This window comes from Metarhizium robertsii, assembly GCF_000187425.2.
Source record: "Metarhizium robertsii ARSEF 23 chromosome Unknown MAA_Scf_1, whole genome shotgun sequence".
Classification (NCBI taxonomy): domain Eukaryota; kingdom Fungi; phylum Ascomycota; class Sordariomycetes; order Hypocreales; family Clavicipitaceae; genus Metarhizium; species Metarhizium robertsii.
Genome location: NW_011942149.1, coordinates 5,940,207 through 5,964,527, shown reverse-complemented (window position 1 = coordinate 5,964,527; position 24,321 = coordinate 5,940,207). Strand labels below are relative to the sequence as shown.

At 52.7% G+C, this 24,321-nt stretch overlaps 10 protein-coding genes across 10 annotated transcripts; 3 read left to right on the top strand and 7 right to left on the bottom strand.

Annotated features, from left to right (window-relative positions):
• Positions 1–17: 17 nt before the first annotated feature.
• On the top strand, positions 18–1,319 carry MAA_01790 (uncharacterized protein; the record flags this gene model as incomplete). The annotated part of the gene is made up of 1 exon (XM_007819788.2): positions 18–1,319. The coding sequence occupies one exon, from the start codon at positions 18–20 to the stop codon at positions 1,317–1,319; it is 1,302 nt and encodes a 433-aa protein (XP_007817979.2).
• A 1,043-nt stretch (positions 1,320–2,362) lies between these two features.
• Positions 2,363–4,312, top strand: MAA_01791 (Major facilitator superfamily domain protein; the record flags this gene model as incomplete). The annotated part of the gene is made up of 4 exons (XM_007819789.1): positions 2,363–2,417; positions 2,473–2,675; positions 2,748–3,161; positions 3,263–4,312. The coding sequence occupies 4 exons, from the start codon at positions 2,363–2,365 to the stop codon at positions 4,310–4,312; spliced, it is 1,722 nt and encodes a 573-aa protein (XP_007817980.1).
• A 798-nt stretch (positions 4,313–5,110) lies between these two features.
• MAA_01792 (uncharacterized protein) lies at positions 5,111–5,748 on the top strand (the record flags this gene model as incomplete). Its single annotated transcript, XM_007819790.1, has 2 exons — positions 5,111–5,594; positions 5,648–5,748. 2 exons carry the CDS (start codon positions 5,111–5,113, stop codon positions 5,746–5,748), a joined length of 585 nt encoding a protein of 194 aa, XP_007817981.1.
• A 1,334-nt stretch (positions 5,749–7,082) lies between these two features.
• On the bottom strand, positions 7,083–10,226 carry MAA_01793 (Telomere repeat-binding factor, dimerization domain protein; the record flags this gene model as incomplete). The annotated part of the gene is made up of 5 exons (XM_007819791.1): positions 7,083–8,440; positions 8,492–8,977; positions 9,043–9,604; positions 9,660–10,048; positions 10,178–10,226. 5 exons carry the CDS (start codon positions 10,224–10,226, stop codon positions 7,083–7,085), a joined length of 2,844 nt encoding a protein of 947 aa, XP_007817982.1.
• Positions 10,227–11,054: 828 nt separating this feature from the next.
• On the bottom strand, positions 11,055–12,584 carry MAA_01794 (Glycolipid anchored surface protein GAS1; the record flags this gene model as incomplete). The annotated part of the gene is made up of 3 exons (XM_007819792.1): positions 11,055–12,125; positions 12,193–12,404; positions 12,545–12,584. 3 exons carry the CDS (start codon positions 12,582–12,584, stop codon positions 11,055–11,057), a joined length of 1,323 nt encoding a protein of 440 aa, XP_007817983.1.
• A 1,278-nt stretch (positions 12,585–13,862) lies between these two features.
• On the bottom strand, positions 13,863–16,246 carry MAA_01795 (heterokaryon incompatibility protein; the record flags this gene model as incomplete). Its single annotated transcript, XM_007819793.2, has 2 exons — positions 13,863–13,933; positions 13,990–16,246. The coding sequence occupies 2 exons, from the start codon at positions 16,244–16,246 to the stop codon at positions 13,863–13,865; spliced, it is 2,328 nt and encodes a 775-aa protein (XP_007817984.2).
• A 593-nt stretch (positions 16,247–16,839) lies between these two features.
• MAA_01796 (Peptidase S1/S6, chymotrypsin/Hap) lies at positions 16,840–17,676 on the bottom strand (the record flags this gene model as incomplete). The annotated part of the gene is made up of 1 exon (XM_007819794.1): positions 16,840–17,676. The coding sequence occupies one exon, from the start codon at positions 17,674–17,676 to the stop codon at positions 16,840–16,842; it is 837 nt and encodes a 278-aa protein (XP_007817985.1).
• Positions 17,677–18,516: 840 nt separating this feature from the next.
• Positions 18,517–19,664, bottom strand: MAA_01797 (NAD(P)-binding domain protein; the record flags this gene model as incomplete). The annotated part of the gene is made up of 2 exons (XM_007819795.1): positions 18,517–19,119; positions 19,191–19,664. The coding sequence occupies 2 exons, from the start codon at positions 19,662–19,664 to the stop codon at positions 18,517–18,519; spliced, it is 1,077 nt and encodes a 358-aa protein (XP_007817986.1).
• A 711-nt stretch (positions 19,665–20,375) lies between these two features.
• Positions 20,376–21,296, bottom strand: MAA_01798 (mitochondrion organization and biogenesis protein; the record flags this gene model as incomplete). The annotated part of the gene is made up of 1 exon (XM_007819796.1): positions 20,376–21,296. The coding sequence occupies one exon, from the start codon at positions 21,294–21,296 to the stop codon at positions 20,376–20,378; it is 921 nt and encodes a 306-aa protein (XP_007817987.1).
• A 653-nt stretch (positions 21,297–21,949) lies between these two features.
• MAA_01799 (calcipressin) lies at positions 21,950–22,708 on the bottom strand (the record flags this gene model as incomplete). Its single annotated transcript, XM_007819797.1, has 1 exon — positions 21,950–22,708. The coding sequence occupies one exon, from the start codon at positions 22,706–22,708 to the stop codon at positions 21,950–21,952; it is 759 nt and encodes a 252-aa protein (XP_007817988.1).
• Between the last annotated feature and the right edge of the window lie 1,613 nt (positions 22,709–24,321).

Genomic DNA, 24,321 nt, shown 5'->3' with positions numbered 1-24,321 from the left:
ACGCGAGGCCACTCGGAATGTTGGCAACGTCTCCCCGAGCTTTTGCCAAGTGTTCTGCCATTGTAGACACGTACCTTCATACGGATCACGATATATCGTTCGATATCGAAAAACAGTTCGTTCGATTGGTTGCGGCAACCATGCAATTGTGTCGGGAGGTGAAAGTGGAAAGCGAAAAGCAACTTATACCCGTCTCTTTCGTTGTTCCTACAGCAGCCCAGTCAGACCCAGATGGCGCGGTGATTTCCATGGCAGACGTTATCAAGTCCTGGCCACAGCAGATTCCTTGGGGCCATGTCCACATAGCTGTTCTCCGATGTACAGATGAAGAAGGTCACATTGTCATTTTGATGGAGAAGAAATCTGACGGCAAATACGAGAGGATCGGCAGCCACCATTTCCCATGGCTCAGAGCTCTTGTCACTGAGAATAAAAAGTCGAATCAGACCATGCATATCCGTGCTCGAGCAAAACAACATGTATCAAAGGGTAACAGAGACAGCCTCCGGGGTTCTTACTATGGCGGCAATGGAGCAGTTGTCAAAACCATACCCGGCTCGGGGTATATGATTTCACACAGCCGACCTGCCAATTTTACGCCTTTCCAAGGAAAGATAATGTCATATGTGGATATGAACCTTGTTGGTTCTAGTATAAAGAAGGCGATTGGGGTGGTCACTCCACTTGTGCTCTTCTTTCGACATGCCCGATCGGCCGAGCATTCTTCTTTTGCAATTCGTTTTGACCGTGTAGGGCCATATGGAAGCTACCTTTATAAGATCAGCTTTCGCGTTGGAGTGACTGTGTGGGAATATGACGGCAGTGACAAGCAAAACCCCCAGAATGACAAGAACGGAGAGACCGCCCAGTCACCTATGTTCCCACCAGACTCTCCGCAAGTCAGCTTCCCGATATCGAGTGACTGTGTCCTCAGGCTTCGTTATCGAAGGACAGCTCCCATGTTTGAGGACTTTGTCAATGTGTCCATCGAAACTCCACTCCCCTGGCAGCCCGTTCTGGAAGATCCTCTGGCAGCCTGGCCTGTTTTCTTTGCTCATAATTTCGGGAGAAACGCCGAGAACTTGGCGCAGTTTGCTCCGCAGGACAGGGTGACCCGGACCATAACCTTGTGCCACCTGGAAGATCAACAAGATCAGATACATACTAGTACCCTAGCAGGCTTGTCGGAGCCAAAGAGATCAATGAGCAAGGCGCCGCCACTAGCGGCATCGTTACCAGGCTCGGCAGATGTCAAATCGGACTTGATGGGGACCACGCCGTCTGTAGACTGTGCGGTTTCGGATACATTGCCTGCATAGCCAATACAGCTCGAGTACTAGTTATTCTGATGACAAATCCTCGGGATGCGGTGTATCATTTCCGAGGAACGTACTACTACTTTGCATTCCCTGCGGTTGCGGCGATATGGAGGACTTGCAAAGACGGGCCTGTTACGGAAGGGCGCGAGAGAGCTTAAAGCTGAAATCCTTGTGTTGCACCAAGCCAGAGCAAAATGCCATGGGTTATTGTTCAGCACCGTTCTGGAACAGGATAACAACAACGCCCAAATACTACTTTGAGTGTCGAACAAAGAATCCGTGACCGCTACTACTACTGAAGCGAACTCGGTACAATCTGAGCCGAGATTAACCGCGGTTACTGGGCATCCAATGGGCATCATCAACCCCAGAGAGGGGCCCAAGGAGGTTGTCAAGAGACGACAGGAAACGTACCGGCCACGGCCAATTGGTGTGTAGGTTTTGTTATCCCTCCCGCCGAAACAAGGGCGTCTTTACCAAGGGCGCAAGTGGCGCAAGCATGTTGTATTTTCGGTGAAAGCGGGACGGGCTAGGACCGGGCATGACGACTTATTCCCACCAATACTCCGGCTTCGGGGGGTTTAGACGGCGCCAAAGCAAGGGTTGACGGCCGCGGACAACAACTCGATTGCAACTGGAAGTGCAGCCCGAGCAGGCTGGCCCCTTTAAGGTTGTATTTAATCATGCCTCGAGTTTGGCGATTCAGCTTCGGCCCCACGCGTCGCCGTTTGGCAGTGGAAACGGCACCCATGCCTCACACAGTTGCCGAGCTTTTTCTCCATGCCTGTGCGATTAGTACTTAAATTCCTCCCCATTTCCCGAAGTAGGCTTTGTTTAAGAGGGTCTGCTAGATTCGCTTCTCCTTCACTGCTCTCTGCCAACGTTGCTCGGCTCGGCTTGTCATGTTCCCCTGTCCACGTTGCTAGCCAACTTGAACACAAAGCGACTTGAGTCTTGACTTTGACTTAATATAATCTGTTTTCATTAACGTTTCAATTGTCGTGGTGAACTGTTGTATTAGATGACCCTTTCACCAGTCCATCATGGTGCTCACAGGCCCTACAGAGACAAACAACACAGATGTTGGACAAGATGAGCGTAAGTCGAGTCCTCTTTGGCTCCTCTTAACCCGTGAGGATTAACTTTTTCTTAGATGGAAGAGAAATAGAAGGGCACCCGCTTGGCCAAATACAGAGTCTAAACGAACAAGATGCCCAAGACCAGTATGCCATTGAGGCAATGGATTACGGCGACGGCATCCTCTCCGGTATCCGCTCCAGGACACGCAGTCACACCGACCACATCATCATCAGCTGGGAAGTCGATGATCCGGATAATCCTCACAACTGGTCAACGGTACAGTTTTTCTCGTCTCACCAACCCACAACCCCTCCAGGATCCTCAAGATCAATCTGACCTCTACGCCAGTCTCGTAAAACTTTTGTCGTCCTGGTATGTGTGATGCTCGTCCTCAACTCCACCCTGTCCTCTGCCCTCCCCAGCATGGCCATCCCCAACATCACCGCAGACTACGGCATAAGCGATGCCACGGAAAATGTTCTACCAATTAGTGTTTTCCTGATTGGGTACATATTTGGCCCGCTCATCTGGGGCCCCCTGACGGAACATTATGGACGAAGAAACCTCACCGTCGTGACGTTTGTAGTCTTTACACTATTCACGATGGCCTGTGGCCTGGCACCGAGTTGGGGGAGCTTTCTTGTGTTTAGGATGATCTGCGGTGCATGCGCGGGAGCACCAATTGCCATTGTGGCCGGCATATTGGCCGATGTTTTTGGCGATCACAGGACTAGGGGGAGGGCGTATGCTGTCTTCATGGTGGTGAGTATTCCTCGGAGATTGCGCTTCCATTTTTCCTCTGCTGCTCTACTTTGTTTGAGTAGTTACCCAAGGAAAACAATGTACTCATCGTGACGACTTAGGCTACCCTCTGGGGACCCTTGTTCTCTCCCATCATTTCAGGCTACACATCCATGACCATCGGATGGCGGTGGGCGTTCTGGATTGATCTCATGTTCGCCGGCTTCACGCTCCTCATCATAGCCTGGCTCCCAGAGACGTTTGGCCCTATCCTCCTGGCACGACGGGCCCAAAGGATGCGCAAACAGGATCCCGCCCAGCGCGTCATCGCACCCCGAGAGCTCGAGGAAACGAGCCTCAGTCAGCTCCTAACCGTGGTCATTACCCGACCGATTCGCATGCTGGCCTCTGAGCTCATTGTTACAGCCACATGCGCATACCTGGCTCTCGTCTACGCCATCTTCTACATGTCCTTCCAGGCTTTCCCCATCATCTTCCACGACTTGTATGGCCTCAATCCGGGAGAGACTGGTCTGACGTATCTCCTAATTGGAGCAGGTGGCATGGTCTCCCTCCCCGTCTTCTGGTACTGGGACGTTGCTCTTGTCAAGGCCCAAGTTCGTGGTTCGTGGTGGTCGAAACGCGAAGAGTCACGGCGCCTGCCGCTTGCGTGCATGGGCGGCCCTCTCTTCGTCATATCTCTCTTCTGGTTAGGCTTCAGCGCAAAGATATCAATCCCCTTTGTGGTGCCTATGCTTGCGGGCATCCCGTTCGGAATGGGATACATGCTCATCTTCATGGCGCTGCTAAATTACTTGACGGATTCGTATGAGATTTTCGCCGCGTCCGCTAACGCAGCTGCTTCGTGCTGCCGGTCCATCCTCGCTGTCGTTCTGCCGCTCGCAACGACACACATGTTTCGAGAGCTGGGGATTGCGGGGGCGTGCTCGCTGATTGGGGGGTTAAGCGCCGTGATGTGTGTGATTCCGTTTATTTTCATCTGGAAAGGACCAAGTATTCGGGCCAGGTCAAAGTTTTGCATTGCGTTGCGGGAGCAGAAGGAGGAGATGCAAAGGAGAGCGGATGCGCAGAGAGCGAGGCTGGAGAGGATGAGGGCAGGCAAGGAGAGAAGGCAGAGTGTGAAGGAGGGGAACAAGACAGAGGAGGTCTAATTGTATGGGGATTTGGCTAAAAGTTTGGGTGCATTTGGCAGCGAGGTTCTTTCTTCTTGTTGCAGTTGGCGTTTGATTTGAGCGGAAATGACACCATATTGATGGTGCAATGCATACGGTTTCATACGTGTCATTTTATCAATACACACTCGAATTCCTAACGATACACGTTTCCTTGTTGCCGCCATCACCCATCCCATCTCAGTTCCGACTGCAACATCCAACATCTCAACCTTGTCCGTTCGAAGCACCAAGTCTCCCAACATTCAGCTAATACCGCCAGCACATGACCTCCCTCCAGAATACAGGATTCAGACGCGCCCTCTAATACTCACAGCCGATATAAATCACAAAAACATCACACAGTCCCCTCCCCCGCATCCCGCCTATATCAGACCACATCTTCCTCGGTGACCTACAACAGTCGGCCCTGCAGCACCTATCCTACGCACAATAATCATACAGTCTCTCACGAGAGTCGGCACAGGACCGGCTGTGACAGAGATGGCCGGCGCACCAACGCGTTCCCGGCCCAGCAGCAGCAACAGGCTCTTGTACGCCTGCCGTGCCCCGGCCCAATCCTACTAAAACCAAGCTCGTCAGCGCACAAACTCACCCTCAAACCACTCCCACCGTCCTCATATATAAAGAAACATTGAACAGACAGAAGGGGGGGGGCTTACGCTCTCCGCAGTTCTGCCCAGAAACACCATTCCACGCGTCTCGCCCCCTCAAGCACCCGCCGCGTGAGTCGCAGCACCGACTCGGCAAAACATCCTCCCTACACATATGTTTCCCATGACGGCCGTCACAAGCCCCCGGGCGCCAGGCGTGCCGCTCGCAAAAGACGCCCTCCCCGCGACGGCCCCCATCACAGCCCGGCTCGCCGCAGACGTGGACGGCGCAGAACCCTCCCGCGGCGGTCCTCTCGTCGCAGCAGCCGACTTGGCAGCAGTGCATGGGGCAGTATTCCGCCAAGCCGCCGTCTTGCAGAGGGCGGCGCGGGCTCGCGCACTCGTCTACCGAGCACCGCCTCTTACCAGGGCACTGGATGTGGTGGCAGGCAGCGTCTCGGGGGTGATCCTGCGCCGCCTCGGGGACGACGACACACGTGTGAGCGGTGCCGTGGCGGTTTGCGCATCCCTCGGTCTGGCAGCGATGCGCGTGGCAGTACCGCAGGTCTTGTTCGCCCTGGCGGACCCGTGCGTTCTGGCATCTCGGCTCTACGCAGGCGTCTGTGATGCGGGACGTCTTAGTGTCTCTGGGCTAGTGGGCGGTATATGTATACATGTGTTTGTGTGTGTGTGTGTGTGTGTCTTACGATACTCTTTGCAGTATTTGTATCTGCTGGCATTGTAGTCCTGCACGTGGTTTGGGCAGCGCTCTTGGCCGACGGATCCTGCGCATTGGATATCTGCACGCCCGTCAGCACTTGAGCACAAGCATGTCTTGAAGATCAAGACGAAGGGCGAGATGGGAAGTGGGAAGTGGGAATTTTGGATACAGTTCAACATACGGTGTAGGCAGTATTTGCCCTCGCGCCCTTTTGGCTTCCCGCATAGGGAACCATCGTCCACGCGCCGACAAGAGTGCTGCTTGCAGTACAGACTCTCAACGACGCCGGCGTCCTTGATCTCGAGAATCCACAAGTCTTGGCCGCAGGTGCCGTTGTTCGCGGGACACCAGGGCACGCTGGCTGCGCAGCCGCCATTGTTCCGAAGGTACATGTACTGCATATTGCGGTGGGTTAGCACATCACGGGTTTCGTGGTCTAGTTGGTCATGATTTCTCGCTAACACCGAGAAGGTCCCCGGTTCGAGCCCGGGCGAAACCACGCGGTTCTTTTTTTGATCGTTTTGCAGAGTGTGTTTGTTAGAAGCACTTCTTTTGACGCCTGTTCTCGTTTTTGTAAATTCGAGTTAGTAGAATGGGTTGTGGTTGTCAAGCACAGCAATGTATTTTTGGGCGATGAGCTTGATAAGCTCTCTACGAAGCAGTAAAGGGTCAACTGGTATTTAAAGACGGTCAAAGCATTTGGAGAGCAGTTGTATAGGGTCGTCGAGATGAGACGGGGAATGACATCAGTTGCGGCCGTGTTTTTGCGACCAGGCTAGATACATGAGTCCTCAACTGACAACCGCACGCGCCTACCCGTCCAACACATCACGGGCCAAAATCCAGGGAAGATACATGAATCAACGCCGTGAGAAGTTGCCCTGCCCATCACCATCCTCGACTAAAGCTCGCACCGGTGCGAACCGTTCGTAAACAGAGTCGATGCCCTCGTACAAGGCACATACTCGCCACGTGTTTTCCCCCTTTCCTGACAAAACCCCGTGGCCCTGAATTTTCAGAGCCCACGATTTTTATTTTGTTCAGGCTCATATTGTGAATTTGACAGCCATATGACCCTTGACGCCTAGTAACTATCCTGTTCCTACTCCTTCTCCTCTTCCCCGTACCTTGGTATCATTGAAACAGAGAGAGACATGGCACACGCCTCCGATTCTATAAACATGCAAAAAAAATAAATCAAAAAAGGTGTACCATCACGAAATGTCGTGTACCCTTTGAGTGATCCCCCCCTTTGCGCCGAGTGCCTAAAAAAGCTACATGTGATCTACATGTGATCAGCTCGCGTAGCTGGTTTATCATAAGTCGTCCCAATAAAAAGATTCTTCATTCATACACTAAAGCCGTCCAAACCAGGGCATCATGGCCGCGGCCTTTGTCACACGTCGGGTGTGACTCCCCCTCCTTCGTATGGGTCTCATGATGCTAGGCTTTGTGCCACAACAGCTTGCAGACCTTCAAGGAGAGCTGCTTCCGCTGCGTTGTCGTCTTGTTCTTGTTGTGTTGGGGAGTCGGGTTTTGGGGCTTCCGGGGGCGGGCCCGGGTGTTGTTGAGGTGCTGGTGAGGGAGTCGGGGCAGGCTGGGTTTGCGGTACAGGTTGAGCAGCTGGTGGAGATACTTGCGGTGAATGGGCACGTGCAGGCGAGGTTATGGGTTGAGGCCGAGCGGCAGCCAGAGGCGTACTTGTCGGGATAGAGGTTGTCGCGGGCTGTGTTGTGGCAGCATGATGCTGCTGGGCGGCAGCCGGCTGCGGTTGTGCTTGTGCTAGTGTGTTTGGTGTTGGCTGCGGCATGGCGGGTGTTCGTGTCGGTTGCTGTGCTTGCTGTGCTTGCTCTGCTTGTTGTGCTGGCTGTGTCTGCTGAGGCTGAGATTGATGCCCCTGCTGGTGTTGTGGTTGCCCCTGTGGCCTGGGAACTTGAGGCGGCAGTTGTGCCTGGGATCGGCCGTTGGCTTGAGCAACAGAGTGTGATGATGGCTGCGTGTTCGCCTGGCCACCTGGACGAGTTTGAGAAGCCGGCGTCGCCGTCGGCCTTGGCACTGACGTCGCTTGGGCCCCTTGGCCAGCCGCATTGGCTTGATGCCCGGCATGATGTTGTGCGGACGAAGCTGCTTGAGCTGCCTGTGCCGGTGTCACAACTCCAGATCCAACAGCATTGACAGGGCTGGCCGGTGTTCGACCTTGCGGCGGGTGTTGTAGACCGCCTGCCAGAGCCATGATCCCCTGAAGCTTTGCTTGGTCTTCTTCAGAGTTGAGCCTGGCCCTCTCCTCGGCTTCCTTTCTCGCAGCTTGGGTTGGCGCACGCGTCTTGAGTTCACCCGTAACGGCTTGTAGATAGTAGGGCATTTCAGAATTAGTTTTCAGGAAGAAGAGCTTGAGATTTCTTGCCTTATCCTTCAGCTGCACCTGCGTTCTATCTTTGAGTATATCTGATATGGTGCCGTTTTGGCCGAACAGCGTCAGGATCTGGCTCCAATGGGGTCCCTTAACCATGTCCAAGCCAGCCATGAGTGCCTTTTCTTCTTCTTGGGTCCAAGGCCGACGCGTTGAATGGAGGCCTTCTCTTCGAGTGTGCGCAGATGACTTTGAGAGAGCCGCCTGGCGAGCCTTGTCATATAGTATGGAACTAGGGAACGTCTGGTTCGGCGGCAGGTTCTCACCAGGCAATGGAGGCTGCTGCGGCTCGGGGGGTGGCTGAGTGTAGGTGTAATATGGAGGTTGTACTTGATGATGTTGTACTTGTGTCTGATAAGGTGGTTGAGCAGCCATGCTCTCAGCTATTTAACCTGTTAGCAAGATCAGAGGGCGCGACGTAAAGAAGAACTGACTGGTACTAGTGGGGACGGTAGGTTGGTAGGGAATTGGTGAGAGTCCGTGAAGCGTAGTCTTGACGTAGTTGGAAGTGCTTTCTGCAACGAGAGCCTCGAGTTCTTTGTAGTCCGTCATGAGATCAATCTTGCCGTTGGTCTGTGCCGAGGCGGCTTCTGACTTGTTCTCCGTGCTTGCAGTCTGGGCTGCAGCTTCTTCTCCTCCCTCTGTTGGATCTGTTGTAGTTGGCTCGTCTTTCAATCCCGCCAGGGCATTCTGAACAAGGCCAGAAGCCGTCTTTTCAAAGAACGATGACAAGTCGTCCAAGTCCATATCAGCATCTCCTGTGGCGTCCGGAATCGGTTCTGGTGGTGGCTCGCTGTCGCTGATCTCTATCGTGATTCCCAACTTATTGCCTATGTCTGTGAGCGACTTGAGGCGGCCGGCGGTGTATTCCAAAAAGCTCCGTAACAGGTCCTCGGCAGGGTGTTTCTCTCTCAACGCCGCTGCAAACAACCAATTAGCCCAATCAGGTCAACTTGTAAACGGCCATATACAAGTTTATGCATACCTGGCTCCGACTCTTCCTTTACCTCCCCTTGAAGCGTTTCTTTCCTTGTTTGTACTGAAGACACAAAGTTCTGATCAGCAGAGGTCAACTCTCCTCCGCCATGCTGCTCCTTCAGGGTATGCTCAAGTCCGTGGGTCAAAACCTCTCCAATAACTTCCTCCGACGGCTTTTCTGGCTCCTTCTCAACGAGGAACTCTATTGCTCTTTGCGTTTTGATACCCAAATACAGTTCCGTCATTCCAGGTGGCAGTTCGGACAGCTGGCACTGGAACATGGCGAGAAAGTTTTCGTCAGCTTTAGAGAGAGCTTTAGGAGTTCCATCAACTAGCCATAATCCCAGTTGCGCAAGGTTCGCCAGTCCGATAAAAATTTGGGAGTCAGAATCTCGAAATTCGAGTTCGTTGGCTGATAACACTGGTCCAGGCGAATACATTTCGTGAACATGCTCAAAAGAACACTTGAGCCCGCGAAATGTCTTCTCATGCTGTGCCTCGGATCCCCGAACCAGTTTGATTGTATCCTCAAAGGGTGATTGTACGAGAACAAGTAGGAGCGACAAGGCCTGGCGACGCGCCGGTCAGTCGAGAGGTTGGTCCGAGGGCAGTGCATTGACTTACAAGGTTCCCTAGCGCATGGACATTGGTGTCGCGAATGAACTTTCGGGGGTCCGATACAAACGTCGCCCGGACAGCAGGAGGTTCAGGCAGCGGTATTGTCGTGTCAACCTCCATGGGATCTGATGCGGGCTGTTCTGGGGCTGTCTCATGTCCGCTCGTGAATTGGTCAACCAGGTCGCCAACATTTGACAGCGCATTTTGTACTAATAGTGCGAGTCCATCTTCGAGTGAAGCTTCTTCGGTTTCGGTCTCCGTCTTTGCTCGTTTGGCCTCTGGTGTTTCGGTAGTGGCGCCGATGTCCTCCTCGAAGGGTCGTTTTGAGGCGAGTTCTGGCGGCAAAGCGAAGTCAAGGCCCTCTAGACCAGTCGGTTCGTGTTCTTGCTTGATACCTGAAGAACAGCATGGTTAGCATACTTGTGCTCTCTCTCTGGCCGTCGTTCCTTTGCAAGACGCTCATCGCATTGGCATCATGCGCGCGTCATTTCGGCCGGACTGGAGATAGATAGATAGATGGATACCTGTCGCCATGGAGAAAGCGCTGGCCTCGGCTAACGCTGACTCGGCCATGATGCCAGTGGTGTTGATTGAAACAGCAAGGAATGCATGCGACAGCGTATCGGGGTGTGAGCGGGAGCAAGATTGGCGGGATCGTTGATCGTTTTGCAACTCGTCTTGGATCGTGGCTGCAAATGCGGGCGACCAACAATGAACCTGGTGCTTGCAGCCTTTCGCCGTTCGAATGGCGGGCCGTCCGAGAAAATTTGCTGAGTCAGTCACCCGATTGCCCTTATATCGTGCCCCAAGTTTCTGCCAGCTCAGATACACAACCAACACAGGATTGGACAAAAAATTTATTCGTTACAACCAAATTTCAAAATTGGCTGCTTGCTGCGCAACGGGTGATACTAGACATGTCAATGTATTCCGCTGCAGTGGCTAATTACGTGGTGAATTGGCCATTGCCAGAATCGGTTTTGTTTTCTTGTCGTGCCATGTCTGTCCAGCTCGGCGTTTGTTTTGTTTCTTCCTATTACTCTACTCCGTACGTATAGCCATGATGGTACGGCTAGTTAGTCAGTTGCCTTTATTAGTCAGCATCTCGTCCTCTACCGCCAACCAGACATTATTAGTCCATGCATGCAACTTATAATCTCTCCGAGCCGAGTCAAATGTCTCATACATGCAACTCTTGAACATTCATCAAGTACGTTCATGCCACCCAACAAATTTTTATATATGGACACAAACATAATCTATATGTACCAAGAAATTTTGCGGCCACGGCGCTCGCCAACAACAGTGCAACTCTAAGGGCAACAAAACCTTTGCAACATAAACTAAGTATCAGAGCAAGATTCACCGAAGAATACAAGCTTTCCGCAAAGTAACTTTGTTTTACAATGCGAGCGCGAGGACCAACACAGCAGCCGCAATGCTAGCTCCAGCGGCAGCGAGGTGTCTGTCAGGAGAAGCAGCATTGTCCTCGTCCTTCTTGCCGCCGCCACTACCATTTCTGTCACCATCACCGTCATTGTCACTGCCACTGCCACTGCCACTCCTACTGTCACCGCTATTGCCACCACCCTGGCCACGGTTGCCACTGTTGCTGGGTTTCGGCTTCTCTGATGGGCTTGCGGAGGTACTGGCTTGGCTTGTAAACGTGCCAGTCAAGGTCCCGCCGAGCGTTGGCAGCTCTACGTTTCCATTCACCTGCCACCATCCGTCTGGGGTTGAAGTTGGGCAAGGTCGAGTCGACACTTGTTTGGGATCGTAGTCTTTTTTCACCACACCAGTAGGGTGCATACTCGCCCATTTAGTCTTGAGATTGTCAAAGTCAGGACTGATTGGGGTCGGAGTGCCTTTGCGAGTGAAGCCGTCAAAAACGTTCTCGCCTGGCTGGGAAGCATCGCCCTTGGGTCCGTATGAAATGAGGCCGTAGTGGTTTTGTTCCTCAATCCACTCGTAAATGATGGCACCGCTCCAGTCATCAACCATGGGCTTGGCAAAGATGGCATCCTGATCATCCCACTTTCGGGGGCCGGGAACATTGCAACCTGTTTCACTAAAAAAGATTGGAACGGGGAAATTCTTGGCGTATTCTTGTAGCTTGTCGTAGCTAGACGCTTCGAACGTGCTGGGGTCGCACCAAGAATAGGAGTTGAGAGCGAAGAAATCGACAATCTCAGATGAATTTCCTCCGCAGGTGAGATAGTCTTGCAGCATTGGACGAAGTTGCACAATATCCGCGGCTGAGTAGCCGATAGGGATATTGCGATAACCCTTGTTGTCTCGATAGACCTTCATATCACGAGCAGCGGCCTTGAGGAATGGAGCTGCTGGAGAATCGTCCTTCGTCGCAATATTTTCGTTGCCAACAAAGAAGCCTAGAACATTGTCATAGCTATGGAAGGCGTCCATCACTTGTGAATACCTTTCATACTGAGTGGAGTTCCAGTAAAGATCCTTCTACAAGACTGTCAGACATGAACATGCAAACGCCGTCATTACCGCTAACGTTGTGGGAGTAACTTACGGACTCAATGTATGTGCCAAATGTATCCATATCAACCAGGAGATAGATTCCAGCGTCATCCAATGCCCTCATGCAGCCATCATGCTTAGCCTTGGCATCTACATGGTAAACTCGGATCGTGTTGACACCCAGTTCTTTCATGAGAGAAAAGTCCCGTTTGCATTGTTCCGTGTCTATGAGCGGATCATCAGGCACAAGTTGGTAAGCAACACCTGGTCAACATTAGTACAACAGAAAGTATCTATAGCTCTCCTGTCATATAACTCGCCTTTGACAAAGAATTGTGTTCCATTTCTGGTGAAAAACTTGTTTCCGTAAGCCTCAACAGGATCGAGAGCAGCAACAAACGCACCCAGGCCGAACACGGCCGTCCAGAGTGCTGCAGGATGCATTGTATATCTGTTTGAGCCGTAAAGCTCGCGCTGATTCGAATGGAGGCGTTACAGAGGTTGAGGCTCGTCTGAAGGCAAGGTAAAGCAAAGCGAGTTGGGTCCAAGTCGCTTTTTGATTATGATCAGAGAAGCAGAAGCCCAAAAAATGTCTCGACAGCCAAGTCTCACGGGTTAGCAGCTATAAGCGAAATCTAACACGAACGAGCGAACGTCGTGCAATGCGTCCTTGATCCCAAAAAGCACACAGGGCAATCTCAGGTGAGACAAGCACTCGGAATCGTTGTGCGAGGTTCGAAAGAGACAGAGAGAGAGAGGGAGGGAGGGAGGGAGGGACGGTCACTGGCAACAGACAAGTCGAACCAACGAGGCGACGCAGACAACCAAGGCTGGCAAGACGGGTAGTCGCGATCACGGGGATCAGGAAAGAACGACAGTTACGGGAAGAAACTGCAATCGCGACCAGCCCTTGCCGGCTGTGACGACATCTAAGTAGTACTTACTAAGTAAGTACGAATAACAATTGCCCCGATCCAAGGCTGCTGCCACCTGGATCGGCCAGCATGGCTGCTCACAAGAGAACGTCACCACATGCATGTTGGATCTTTCCAGGCAGGGGGTTGAGCGACGAGGAACAATTCAGTGGGCCAGCCGCTCAAATCTTCAACCTACCGGGTCTCAAAAGAACGTGCTAAACAAACCCTGGAGGCTTTAATGGTGCTCTCGTTTGGTCCGTAAAACCGTCGACATCAGTGTTGGCTGTTTGTGCCTGGAGAATCTTCGAACACGGGCAAGCAGTGATTGTGGCCCCCTGCTGATTGACACAGCCAATCAATTGGTACTCCAAACAGAGTACTTTGTACGATAACATCGAACTACCCGTTGGCAACTACTCAGTGGACGAGCAACTTTAATAAAGGGTTAAGACAAGTCGCCTCCTTCCCGAATTTCCTTGTAACTCAATTGCAACAGGAAAGGAAAGAGCTAACTAACTACATGCCTAGTACGGAGTAGCCTCTCTCGTATAATTCGCCAGTAGCACTCAGCCTGACGTCATCCTCCGACACCTAAATTAAAATGGAGGGAAATGAAGGATCAGTCACGAAGCAACTTGGTCGCGTCGCACCCGCACATCCTCATTCACCTTTGTCCAAGCTCGAGTCACCCTCGTGCTAGTGTTTTATCAGGGAGCGTTCAGTCCAGCAACTGTTTATCAACCAAATTACATAGCTCGAACAGAGAACTAGATATTTGCCTGCGTCGCCTCGCCTACATGGTTCCCTAGACGATTCGAATTATCGTCTTCTTCGGTTTCTTGCTCGCCTCATATAACACGATTCTTCCAAAGTAATCTGTTGCAAGCGTCAGTTTAGCAGCTACCAGATATGTCAAAACGATGCTCACTCACAAGCTTGTCCAACAATCACCCAGGTTTCGTTTCCAGCCCTTCGGATCACAAAAGGACAACCGCACCCGTCAAAGAAGCAGACCTTATCTCCCGTTATGGCCTCAATCGGAATCAGTCCAATGGCTCCCCTCGATGAGAAAAACATTCTGCGGCCAATGGCCAGCGGTCGTAGATTTGCAAAGTATTCATCCTCTCGGCCCAGAACATCAGAAAAGGGAGTGCCATCCGATGGCAGAAGCCTCTTGACCCTCTTCAAAGTAGGATCATGGTCTACATTATCGTCGTCCCACCGCTTGAAACGCACGCCATCCCGGTCACCGCCCTCTCGATATGTGTCCCCATCGGTATTTCCCAAAATATGAAATTGCCATTCGCTGTCATTGAAGGGAACATCAAACATTCTTAAGCACTCGTCTCTTGCTTCCCAGTTCCCTTGTTCCTCCCACTCTTCGAATAGGGCGTCTCGGTGAGACTCATGGAATTCCCGCCATCGCTCTGATATAGTGCGTACATCCTTATTGGACGACTCGGCTTCAATGTAGTCGTCCTCGTTGATGGCTTGGACCTCATCAAATATGACACCATGAATATCGAGTCGAGCCTCACTGGGGACATGTTCAAATTTTGCCACATCTTCTGGCGGGTTCCCCCAGTGGTTCACGAGACTCTTATCATGGCCATAATTCGTCTCTGTCAATAGAGGCCTTGAAGGTACCTCCAAGTCAGGAACCCACGACGGCAAACCGTTCGATCGAGTGGGATTCTGACAGCCCGAAAGATAATCCAGATTCTTCCTCAGAAGACTCAAGGTTGTGTCTCTATACAATTTCTGTTTGTCCTTGGCATAGTCTGCCCGCACATCGGTTTCATCAGGATTCGTAAGCGGCAACATGGCGAATACCTTGTCTCTTGGGTCGGTGGCCAGGCAATCTCTCCATTTCAGCGCCAGCACTTGTAGCTCTCCATATGAGCCTCCGCGCCGACTTATCTCCTCGCGGAGCTCATACAATCCAAGAGCCTTGCGAAAGCAAGAACCGAACGAGTGAGTATCCCTTAGTCCATCATGCTGTAGAGCCGGCATATGGTACTCGTCAGCGAAGTACGTTAGTATATCGGCAGCCCGCATCACATCCTTCCAATTACACGTCTCGGCACCGCAATGGAATATGACGTCGCTGGGAAGTGCTATTTCCTGTCTGATCCAAACTCGGGAAAACCACGGGCGCTGGTAGAATCTAATAATCGCTGCATAATTGTCCAGTTTCTCTTGTTCTGACAAAAAAGTGGTCTCATGAACTGGCAGCTTCACCATGGGCCGGCCAGGTCCATCCGGTCGGTAAGTCTGTCCCGCTTTCTTTGGTATGTAGTTCCAAGACTCAATGTCTTCCGGCGTTTCTGGAATATAAGCCAAGTCCCTTATGAGCCTCATGGCCTGCGTGCTATTATCACCCTCGTCTCCAAGCCACACATGTACCATGTGGGCAGCCTTGTAGAGACGAGTCATAAGACCAACTTGACTGCTTCTTTCGGTCACATCATTTTGGTTGACGCAAATGGCATCAATCCACCAGTACGATTCAGCCTTGTCCCCCTGGAATCTCTTGAAGGGATCCTCAGGTGGTGGAACGGCCTTGCGAAAGTGTCGCAGGGCATTGTACAAAGAAGGCGTAACAGAAAACGAATGTCCATCCACAACGATGTGTTCCGTGAAAGACGACGTTCCCCAGCAGTACGACAACGGGGTAAAGCACTCAATTGGCGCCGATTTGAACATTGGGGGGCACTCGGCGGCGTCGTCTAAGCTGGCGATTATAAGCCTGCAGATTATGGGATCATCCGGACGGCCAGTCGTGTCCAAAGCCAACAGTCGAATCTCAGAAGCCGCGGCGTTCAAAGGTGCGTAAGTGTACTGTGGCAAACTTGGCACATCTGCTACGGTGACGGATGATTTCGATTCCTTGGCCGCTTCCGGTTTCGGTTTCGGTTTTGGTGGTTCCGACAGAACTGTAGTTTCTTGTGTTGCTGTTGTCGTTGCTGGTGTGGCCGAGAGTGCCGGTCGATGCGCATATCGCTGCTGCAGCTCGGTGACTGTATATCCCCCTTCTTTGACATACTTGTCGGGCTTGGGAATATTTATTGCCTCAAGCCCGTACATTTCGTGAAATTGAATCACCGTCTCCATGAGACCTTTAACTTGGTCTTCGAGCTCGACGATGCGCAGACTCGCGCTCAGTTGTGGGGGTATATCTTTTGACATGGTGTGATGACTGCGACGATGACGATGCTGAAGACGATGCTGAAGACAGGTTTCGTGGAACAAATTGGCTTCGGTGATGGGTGAGTTCGGGTCCGCAATGTGGTAAGAGTTTACATGTTGTAACCCATCGTTGATCAACGTCTTTGCCGTTATGTTCAGCGGGGAACAATGCCCATCTTACTAGTATGGACCCTTGTAACGAGGCTGAACATGCGACAGGGATTGGAGGCTTGTGATGACGAGATGAGGAGGATTAGAACCTCATCAAGAGACATTTCCTTTGTTTTAGAGTATGGTACTCTAGTGTATCGGAGCATATTTGCACGCATCGTGGGTTGCTTGAATAGCAGCGGACCGGCCACTCGAGACGTAGTTGTCCTACTCGAGATACTGGGTTATGGTGAAATTTGAAACTCTACTGATAGTCTCTGAGGCCTCTGAGACATGGTTCAATAGTAATCTTTCCACCGGGAAAAAAATGAAACAAATGAAAAAAAAGAGAGAGAGAGAGAGAGAGAAGGCACAAGGTCTGAGCCAAGGTCCAACTACTGCCGACATCCGCGCCCCCCTTCTTTTCGACCCCAATCCGAATCCTACACATTAGCAACCTGAGGGAGAAACTCTCGATAGCCAGCAATGCTGGTAAAGACAGTAGGATACCCGCTCTTCGGGGACTCAGGACCATACGACACAATACCAACGACCTTCTTCGTCTGAACATCAAACAAAGCGCCGCCGCTATCACCGGCCCACGTATGCTCGAACTCGTTCCAATTCCCGGCGCAAAAGGTCCTGCTCCCGATGCCCCCATGCCGCAAATACCGAAACTGGCATATCCACCTGAGCGCGACCTTTGTCCTCAGGGACCGCAGCCAGCGGGACGGCGGCCCCTTGCCGCCGCGCGTTTGCCCCCAGCCGGCGACGACGACCTCGGTACCCGCCGCGGGCATGGGGTCCTCGGCACCGGCCAGGTCCGCGATGGCGACCTTGACCCCGAGGGTGAGGTTGCTTTTGAGAGTGAGCACGGCGATGTCGTCGACTTGGTTCCCGCCGGGCTTGTAGCTCGGGTGGACCGTGATGTTGTTCACGCTGACGAGCTGGCCGCCGTGGGCCCAGTCGCGGCTGCCGGCGCGGACCTGGAACTGGGAGCCGGAGCCGGAGCCGGAGCCGGCAAATTCCTCGTCGTCGTCGTCGCTCAGGGTGCAGTGCGCGGCGGTGAGGATCTTGTTCCGGGCGATGATGATGCCGCCGCACGTGTGGACGCCGAAGTGGCAGTCGAAGGTCTGGACCCGGCGCTGGACCGACACTTGGTATGGGAATTGGTCCATGGTGGCGTTGGTGCCGCCGATGGTTCTCTTTGAGTGGTGCGTGGCCGTGGCCGTGGTGAGGCCGCTGGTTGCCAAGATGGTTGTCACGATGGACACCTTCATGATGGAGAGATGAGGGTGCTGAGTTGAGGGTTGTTAGAGAGTATGGTGTACATGAGTAGGATGAGTATAAAGCGAGTAGAAGTAGAAGTGGTGGTACAAGTGGTAGAACGAGTAGAACTAGTAGAACGACAAGATGTCTTTGATATCAGACGAGGAAATCCTCTCCATGGCAGACAGAGGAGACAAGAGCTTCTTATATAGCCTGGCATGTCCAGTATGTCTGCAGTGACAAACTTTCAAGGAGTATGGATTCTTCAGATCCTCAGGGGCGCTGTTGATAGTTCGCACTAGTGCATGCTGAATGAACCATATCTGCAATATGCATATGCTAACGAGCGGTCCTTGTACCATGTTAGCTAACGGTCCGAATGTGATTGGAAAAAGTGAAAGTAGAGTTGCGCCGAACTTGGCGGTAGGCGACTTGACGCCTCCGAGTCTTGTTGTGAGCTAAGCCCTGCATCATGCCTCTTCTAAAGCGCCAGTCAAGCTAAATCTCCCTAGTTCGCATGTATCCGTATAGTTTAGGTTCAATCGTGCAATTCATGTGGTGGCTTGAAAGCACGTCGAGGATAATGCCGGTAATACTCGTCTGTTCTAGGTCAATTCGCTCCTATGCGTCCAAGGTGTGCACGGAATATCTCTCCATACCAGTCCTGGGAAATATGGTGCCTTACACAAAGGCTGAACTGGCTCTTCACTTAATGTTCCCCTGGGTACGTATCATGCATATTATTCAACTCCCTTGCGTGTTCGCTCATCGCAGCGGCCCCAAACCCAGACATACATTATGCAAATACACAATCTTCATAACAGCGTCCAGCGCCTATCACAAAGCCTCCCCTACCTCTTTGTCAACTCATCGCTTAGCCCCTGCCTCCCAATAAACGTCCTCATTCCCCTATCAACACCTGCCACCCATCTTGCAAGAACCTGCACTCCGGCCGGCAAAACATTATACCAGTCCACCCACCGGGCGTAAAGCGGCATGCCTACCGTCGCACCCCTGCCATTGTCAATGGCCCCGATGATCTCCTTGGCGACATCGACGGGTTCTACGACTGGGGCAAAGAAGCTATTCGGCGTCTGGACTCCATAGAATAGAGGCGTGCTCAGCTGTCCGGGGGTAATGAGCACGGTTCGAATCTCAGGGTGCGTCTCGCGCAACTCGGCAGTCAGAGAGCGGTGCATAGCCGTCAGACCAGCTTTGGCAGCAGCGTAATCTGACAATTGCGCAGCGCCAAGGTGGCCAATGACGGAGGAAATGTTGACAATGGTGCCGCCGCGACCGCCGCGGAGGATGGCCGGGAGGAAGGTCTTGAGACAATAGAATGGGCCGAGCAGGTTGGTGGACAGGCTGGAGTCGATCTCGTCCAAGGTCAGGTTGAGGAGGGACTTGCCAATGACAACAGCGGCGTTGTTGATGAGCACAGTCGGCGTCCCGAGCTGTGAAATATGCATCAGTCAGGGCCCTTGGTCACCTTCACGTTTGTTCACACGGCCAAGTAAAGACTCACATCTCGCTCAATCTCGTCGGCAACCTTCTTCACCTGCGCCTTGTCGCCAACATCACACTTGTAATAGGTGACGCCCCGCGCCTCCCCATTCTCCATCTCATTCACATCCAACACGGCGACGCTGGCGCCCCTCATGCCATACACCTCGGCGACCAACATGCCCAGTCCGCTCGCACCGCCCGTAATCACAATCACCTCCTCGCTCAAATCAACCTCTCTCGGCAGTCCATACGCAATGCGCTGGTTGACCACGCCTGCCATCCAGCACAGCGTGATGAATGTCGCCCACGCTATGGATGCAATCATGCGGGGAGCTTCCCACCGGACCGTCTGCGCCCGGAAGCACAGCGGGATCATCCAGCAGACAAAGGGGTGCAGGAAGGTCACATTGAGGACCTTGACGATGAGGTCGACAGATAGAGGGGCGAACCAGGAGTCGCGCTGGGGAGGGCGCGGATAGTTTCTTGAAGACATGCTGAGGCTGATGACGGAGGCAGAGGCAGACGACGAAGAATGGCGGGAACGAGGCAAGGTAAAGACTGGCGGTGCGTAGAAAGCACCAGAAGAGCCTTGATTGGAATGAATTGAAGAAAAGAAACAAAGAATCAACGCATTCGAGAGGAGAAAAGTTGGACGAGCTGGACCAAGGCGATGGTGAGACCGGGCGTGTGGTTGAACATTTGAAACAATCTGGCAGCATGTGAAGCACCAAGATGGCCGCCAACGGGCCCCTGGTTTCCGGAGCAAGTCCTGAGCGGCGCTGCGCATCAGCGCGGGACGTCAACTGCCTAGTGCAGGCGGCTACAGAGTTCTACAGTGGGGCTCAGGGCCGTCACGGGTAGCCAGCCAATCAATGGCCGAGCCTTGGAACATCAACTGTTCGCATCATGTCAAGTTGGGGAAGACCGTGACGGCATAGACATGACTCCATGTTGGTTTGCTCACTGGTTGAAACAATTTATGCTAACATTGAACCAATGCGCGAAGCAGCTTGTCTTTGACATGGGTTCTAGAAACCGTGTGTCCCCCCAGAGCTTCATCACCATACTGACATGCCCTCACATAGCCCACATACAACATCAACCCCAATATACTCGGTTACAATGACCATGACGTCGCGAAACAAGATATCCGACATCCAATTATATAGAGAGAGTTTAATATCGTACAACACCGTGGCCGCATCTACCACCTCCCACCGCCGGCTTCGCCCCGACCCTCATCCTCACCACCAACACTCCTCGCACCGTAATTTCTCCTCGCCCTCTCAGCCTCCTTCTCCTCCTCCTCCCATTCTCTCTCCCGCCTCGCCGCCTCCTTCCTCCTCTCATGCCACCAACTATCCCGCACAATCCCCTCTCTCCTCCACTTCCGCGGCGGCTTCATCCCGACCGCCGCCTTGCGCTCCCACACCTGCATCCCTCTCCTGAACCACCTCTCCTGCCGCTCCTGCTCTTCCGCCACCGACGGTGTCCACTTGCTCTTGAGAATCCGCCGAATCGACTCCACCGACACCTCAAACTTGTCCGCCAGCGCCCGCGTCGTATAAGTATCCGGGAACTGCGCGTTGAGTGCCCGTATGCCCGCCAGAGCATCAGGAGACAAGCGTTTCCGAGGCTTCCAGCCCTGGGGGAATTTCTCCTTGAGGGCTGCCTTTTGGCTCTGCCACTCGGGGGTCTTCGGCTGGGCAATATTCAGGTCGGGCGATTGGTCGTAAGGTTTGGCTTTGTTGGCCCTGCGTTTCGGTGGCGGTGCTGGAGGCGAAGATTTCTCGATTGTTCGAGTTTGGGATTCCTTTGGAGATGGAGCTTCATTCTCCGTCTTCTTGTCCCTTGCTCGGTTCTTTCGTAGAGGCTTTGTGTCAGCCGCCGTGCCCGTCACATTCTCCCTCTTGTCCACCGCATCTTCCGCTGCAACGGCCGACCGAGTAGTTTCTCGTCTCCAGTAGGATGAAGCGGCAAGTCCGCGACTTTGACTCGAAACAGGCCGGGGCACCGGCACAGGACGCCACGGTCGAGCTGTGCTGGTCGAGACCTGAACGTTGTGGACTTGCGCCAAGCTCTGCAAAAATATCCTCCAAGGCGTTGCGCGGCATGGACATTTCATTGTTGCCCAAAGGAGGTCTCTGACCTGCACGGCTGCCCGTGTCGAACCCCTTTGTATGATTGAAGATGCTAGACGTTGCAAAGAAAAGCTGGCGGACCGAGACTAATTTGGACATGGGACACGCGAATGAGCGGCAGGGATCTGGTGGGTCTATATCATTGGCGCAAAGTCTTGGACTTGATACGTCGGACCTCACGCCGTCAAGCTTCATACAATAAACAAAGAAGCGGGATTCAAACAAATGATAAATAATGCAAATATTGAAGTTTATACTCACCAACTAATCGAATAATTTAGCAAGGCAAAAATCTTGTTGCATTTTACGCTGCAAAGCACTACAACAGGAAATTTCCAAAAGGACTTGTATTGATTCCTCGCCAAATAGCTGCATACTATACAACTCCGGAATTCCATTCCCGTGGCAATAGCCCACGTCCGATTCTAGAGCAAAGACAACAATCGACAACCATGTTCCACTTCCCATGTTGCATGCAATTCCAATGCCGTGGTCCCAAAATTTCGGATGCTCTCTAGAACACTCCGATTTGAATGCGCCAGTAACCTTGTCCCTCCGTCCAATTACGCCTATGCTTTTTAATTTTCGCTTCTGATGCTTGTTCCCCCTAAACAAAAAAGAAAGAATCCCAGGATCGTTACGCATCGTGCATCAGCTCAACTGGGGGGCGGGCGGTATGTGCCATGATAGGTCGGCAACCGTCGATAGGGCTTATGACTTCAGGCTCTTCCGTCATATCCTCAACAAAGACGGCAGGCAGGTCTGGGCTGCACCCATTCTCCTCCGGACGGTAGATAAGGGTCGAGCTACGACTTCTCGTGCTCCCACTAGCAGCAGGTCCGTCCACGGGGCTGATAGGGGACTCAAGTCCTGGGCGAGTGTTGCGCAGTTTAGACAATGCTTCAGCCAAGTCTTCGGCGTGCACCTGCTTGTTCGGAGCGTCCTCCAGGCGGACCTCCCAGCCATGGGGAGGGCTGGGTGGCGGTGAGATGAAGAACAACTTGCCAGCATCAGGGAGAGCTAGATGCTCGTCCTTGGCCTCGATATTTGTCTGCTGACCAAAGTAGACTCTGCAGCGATCACCAAGGATAGCTTCGCCATCCCAAACTTGACGGACAGCGATGGAGGAATCGATATCGAAGAAGGAAATGACGATGCGACGGAACGACTTGAGCGGCGCAAAGGCGTGGATAGGTGCTATCTTGGCAACCAGTCCTCGGACTCGCTCCAAGTTGTCTGGTCGGAAGATATCTGTGTTGTTGAGGCCGGTAAAGAGGAGGGTATTTGATGGCGGCGTGGGTTGCGTCAAAGGAGGCAAGTTGGAGAGGTCCAGGGTGAGGCCAGATTTGCGCGAGGCCGATGAAGACGACCGTGAAATGCGAGGGGTAACATCCATTATGTGTGCAGATGTGGTTTGTGAGTTGTGGGTTGTTGTAGCGGTCAAGCCCAGATATGCCGAATATGGTGGCAAGAGTTGGGTGTCGGAAGGCCGTTCGTATCAATTATGTATATCGCGTGATAATGTATGGGCAACGTTCCCGCTGGACGGCACGATAATTGTTCAGAGTATTCCGATGGAGGTAGGGAATAGTTGATGACAACAAGAGAGGCCAGATTGGTCGAGGACAAAGGAGGGAGACGCTGATAAAAGAATGTCCAAGGTTGGTTTTGACGTGGGGAAGTGGACAATCTAGAGGTGGGAGGGGACGACATTGAAGTACCAGGTGATGCAAAGTGACTAGACGGAAATGTGACGGAGACCCACAGGCCCAGCCCCAAAGTGGCAGTTGACATAGCGCGTGAGAGTGGACCCCTGTGTGTCACCGTGTGCAGCTGTGCAGCTTTCTTGGCAAGTTTCCAGGGTGCTCTGGGTGCTGGAGTGCGGCGGCAGGGACGAGGGATGGACGGCGTCTGGTGGAAATTGGCCAGACATTACGGAGTATGCTGAAGCAGAGTGGCAAGCGCGGTGGCTGCGGCCGCCTGCGAGGGGAAACTGGTCGAGGTGGAAGGAGCGACGGGCTGTCAGACCACCACCCAACCACCCAGCGGGCACAGCGATGGTGGCGGTACAAGATTAATAACCCGCATATCAACCGTGTCGTGCTACTGGGCTGTGCTGCAGAAACTTTTCATCATGCAAACGCGCCTTGCCGCTCCAAACAACCCAATGGAGGCCGCAAACAATGCTAGCTGCATCGCCGCCTTTGCCACTCGGGTCACCACGCTGAGCCCCCCCGCGGGTGCAAGCTTACGAATAACGCTTGGAGGTCCCAGCTCAATCAGATGTGCCTTGCCTTGCTTGTACTCGGCAAGCATACTAGGAACTAGGTGCTTAGGTATGCAGCCATGTCAGGAACCAAGACAGCTGACGAATTGCGCCTTTATCCCCATAGATGCAGGCTGTGCTCCTGGCCTGAGACAGCAAAAGCATCATCGGATCAGCTGGACACGCAACGATGCCACGATGCCATGCTGGTTGGGTGCAAGATGCAAAGGAGGAAAAAATATAGCGAGCCGAAACACTGTAAAGTAGTGGTTTCGTCTTGAGCATGGAACTCCCAGCGCCGTGGTTGTTTCGTGCCGCTCTCCTGGTATCAAGGTGCCGACGCACATGCAATACACCGTATGTTGCAGCCCTAAAGCTAGACTCAAAGGCCTGCATTAGAGAGCTACCGAAAGCAGTAGATGGGCAGTCGCGTCTTCCTCGGTACCTCGAGGCAGTCAGTATCACGGCTTCCTGCAGAGTGAAATGGTCGGCATTGCATTCGCTTAAGCAATTGCAATATCGACCGTGACAAATCAAGGAAGTGAAGGAAGCCCCATTTAATGTACAAAAAGTCATTATCTTGACTAACGATCGAGCTTCTAAATCTTGAGTTGCAGAAGCGTACAAAGGGCCGGGTTCAAGGTTATATTCTTGCTCGCCAGTTTATAACATCTTTTCAATGTCCCTCGTACCTCGTTATTCCAAATCAAATTGCACAGGTATCCCAGGAAATTATCTACGCA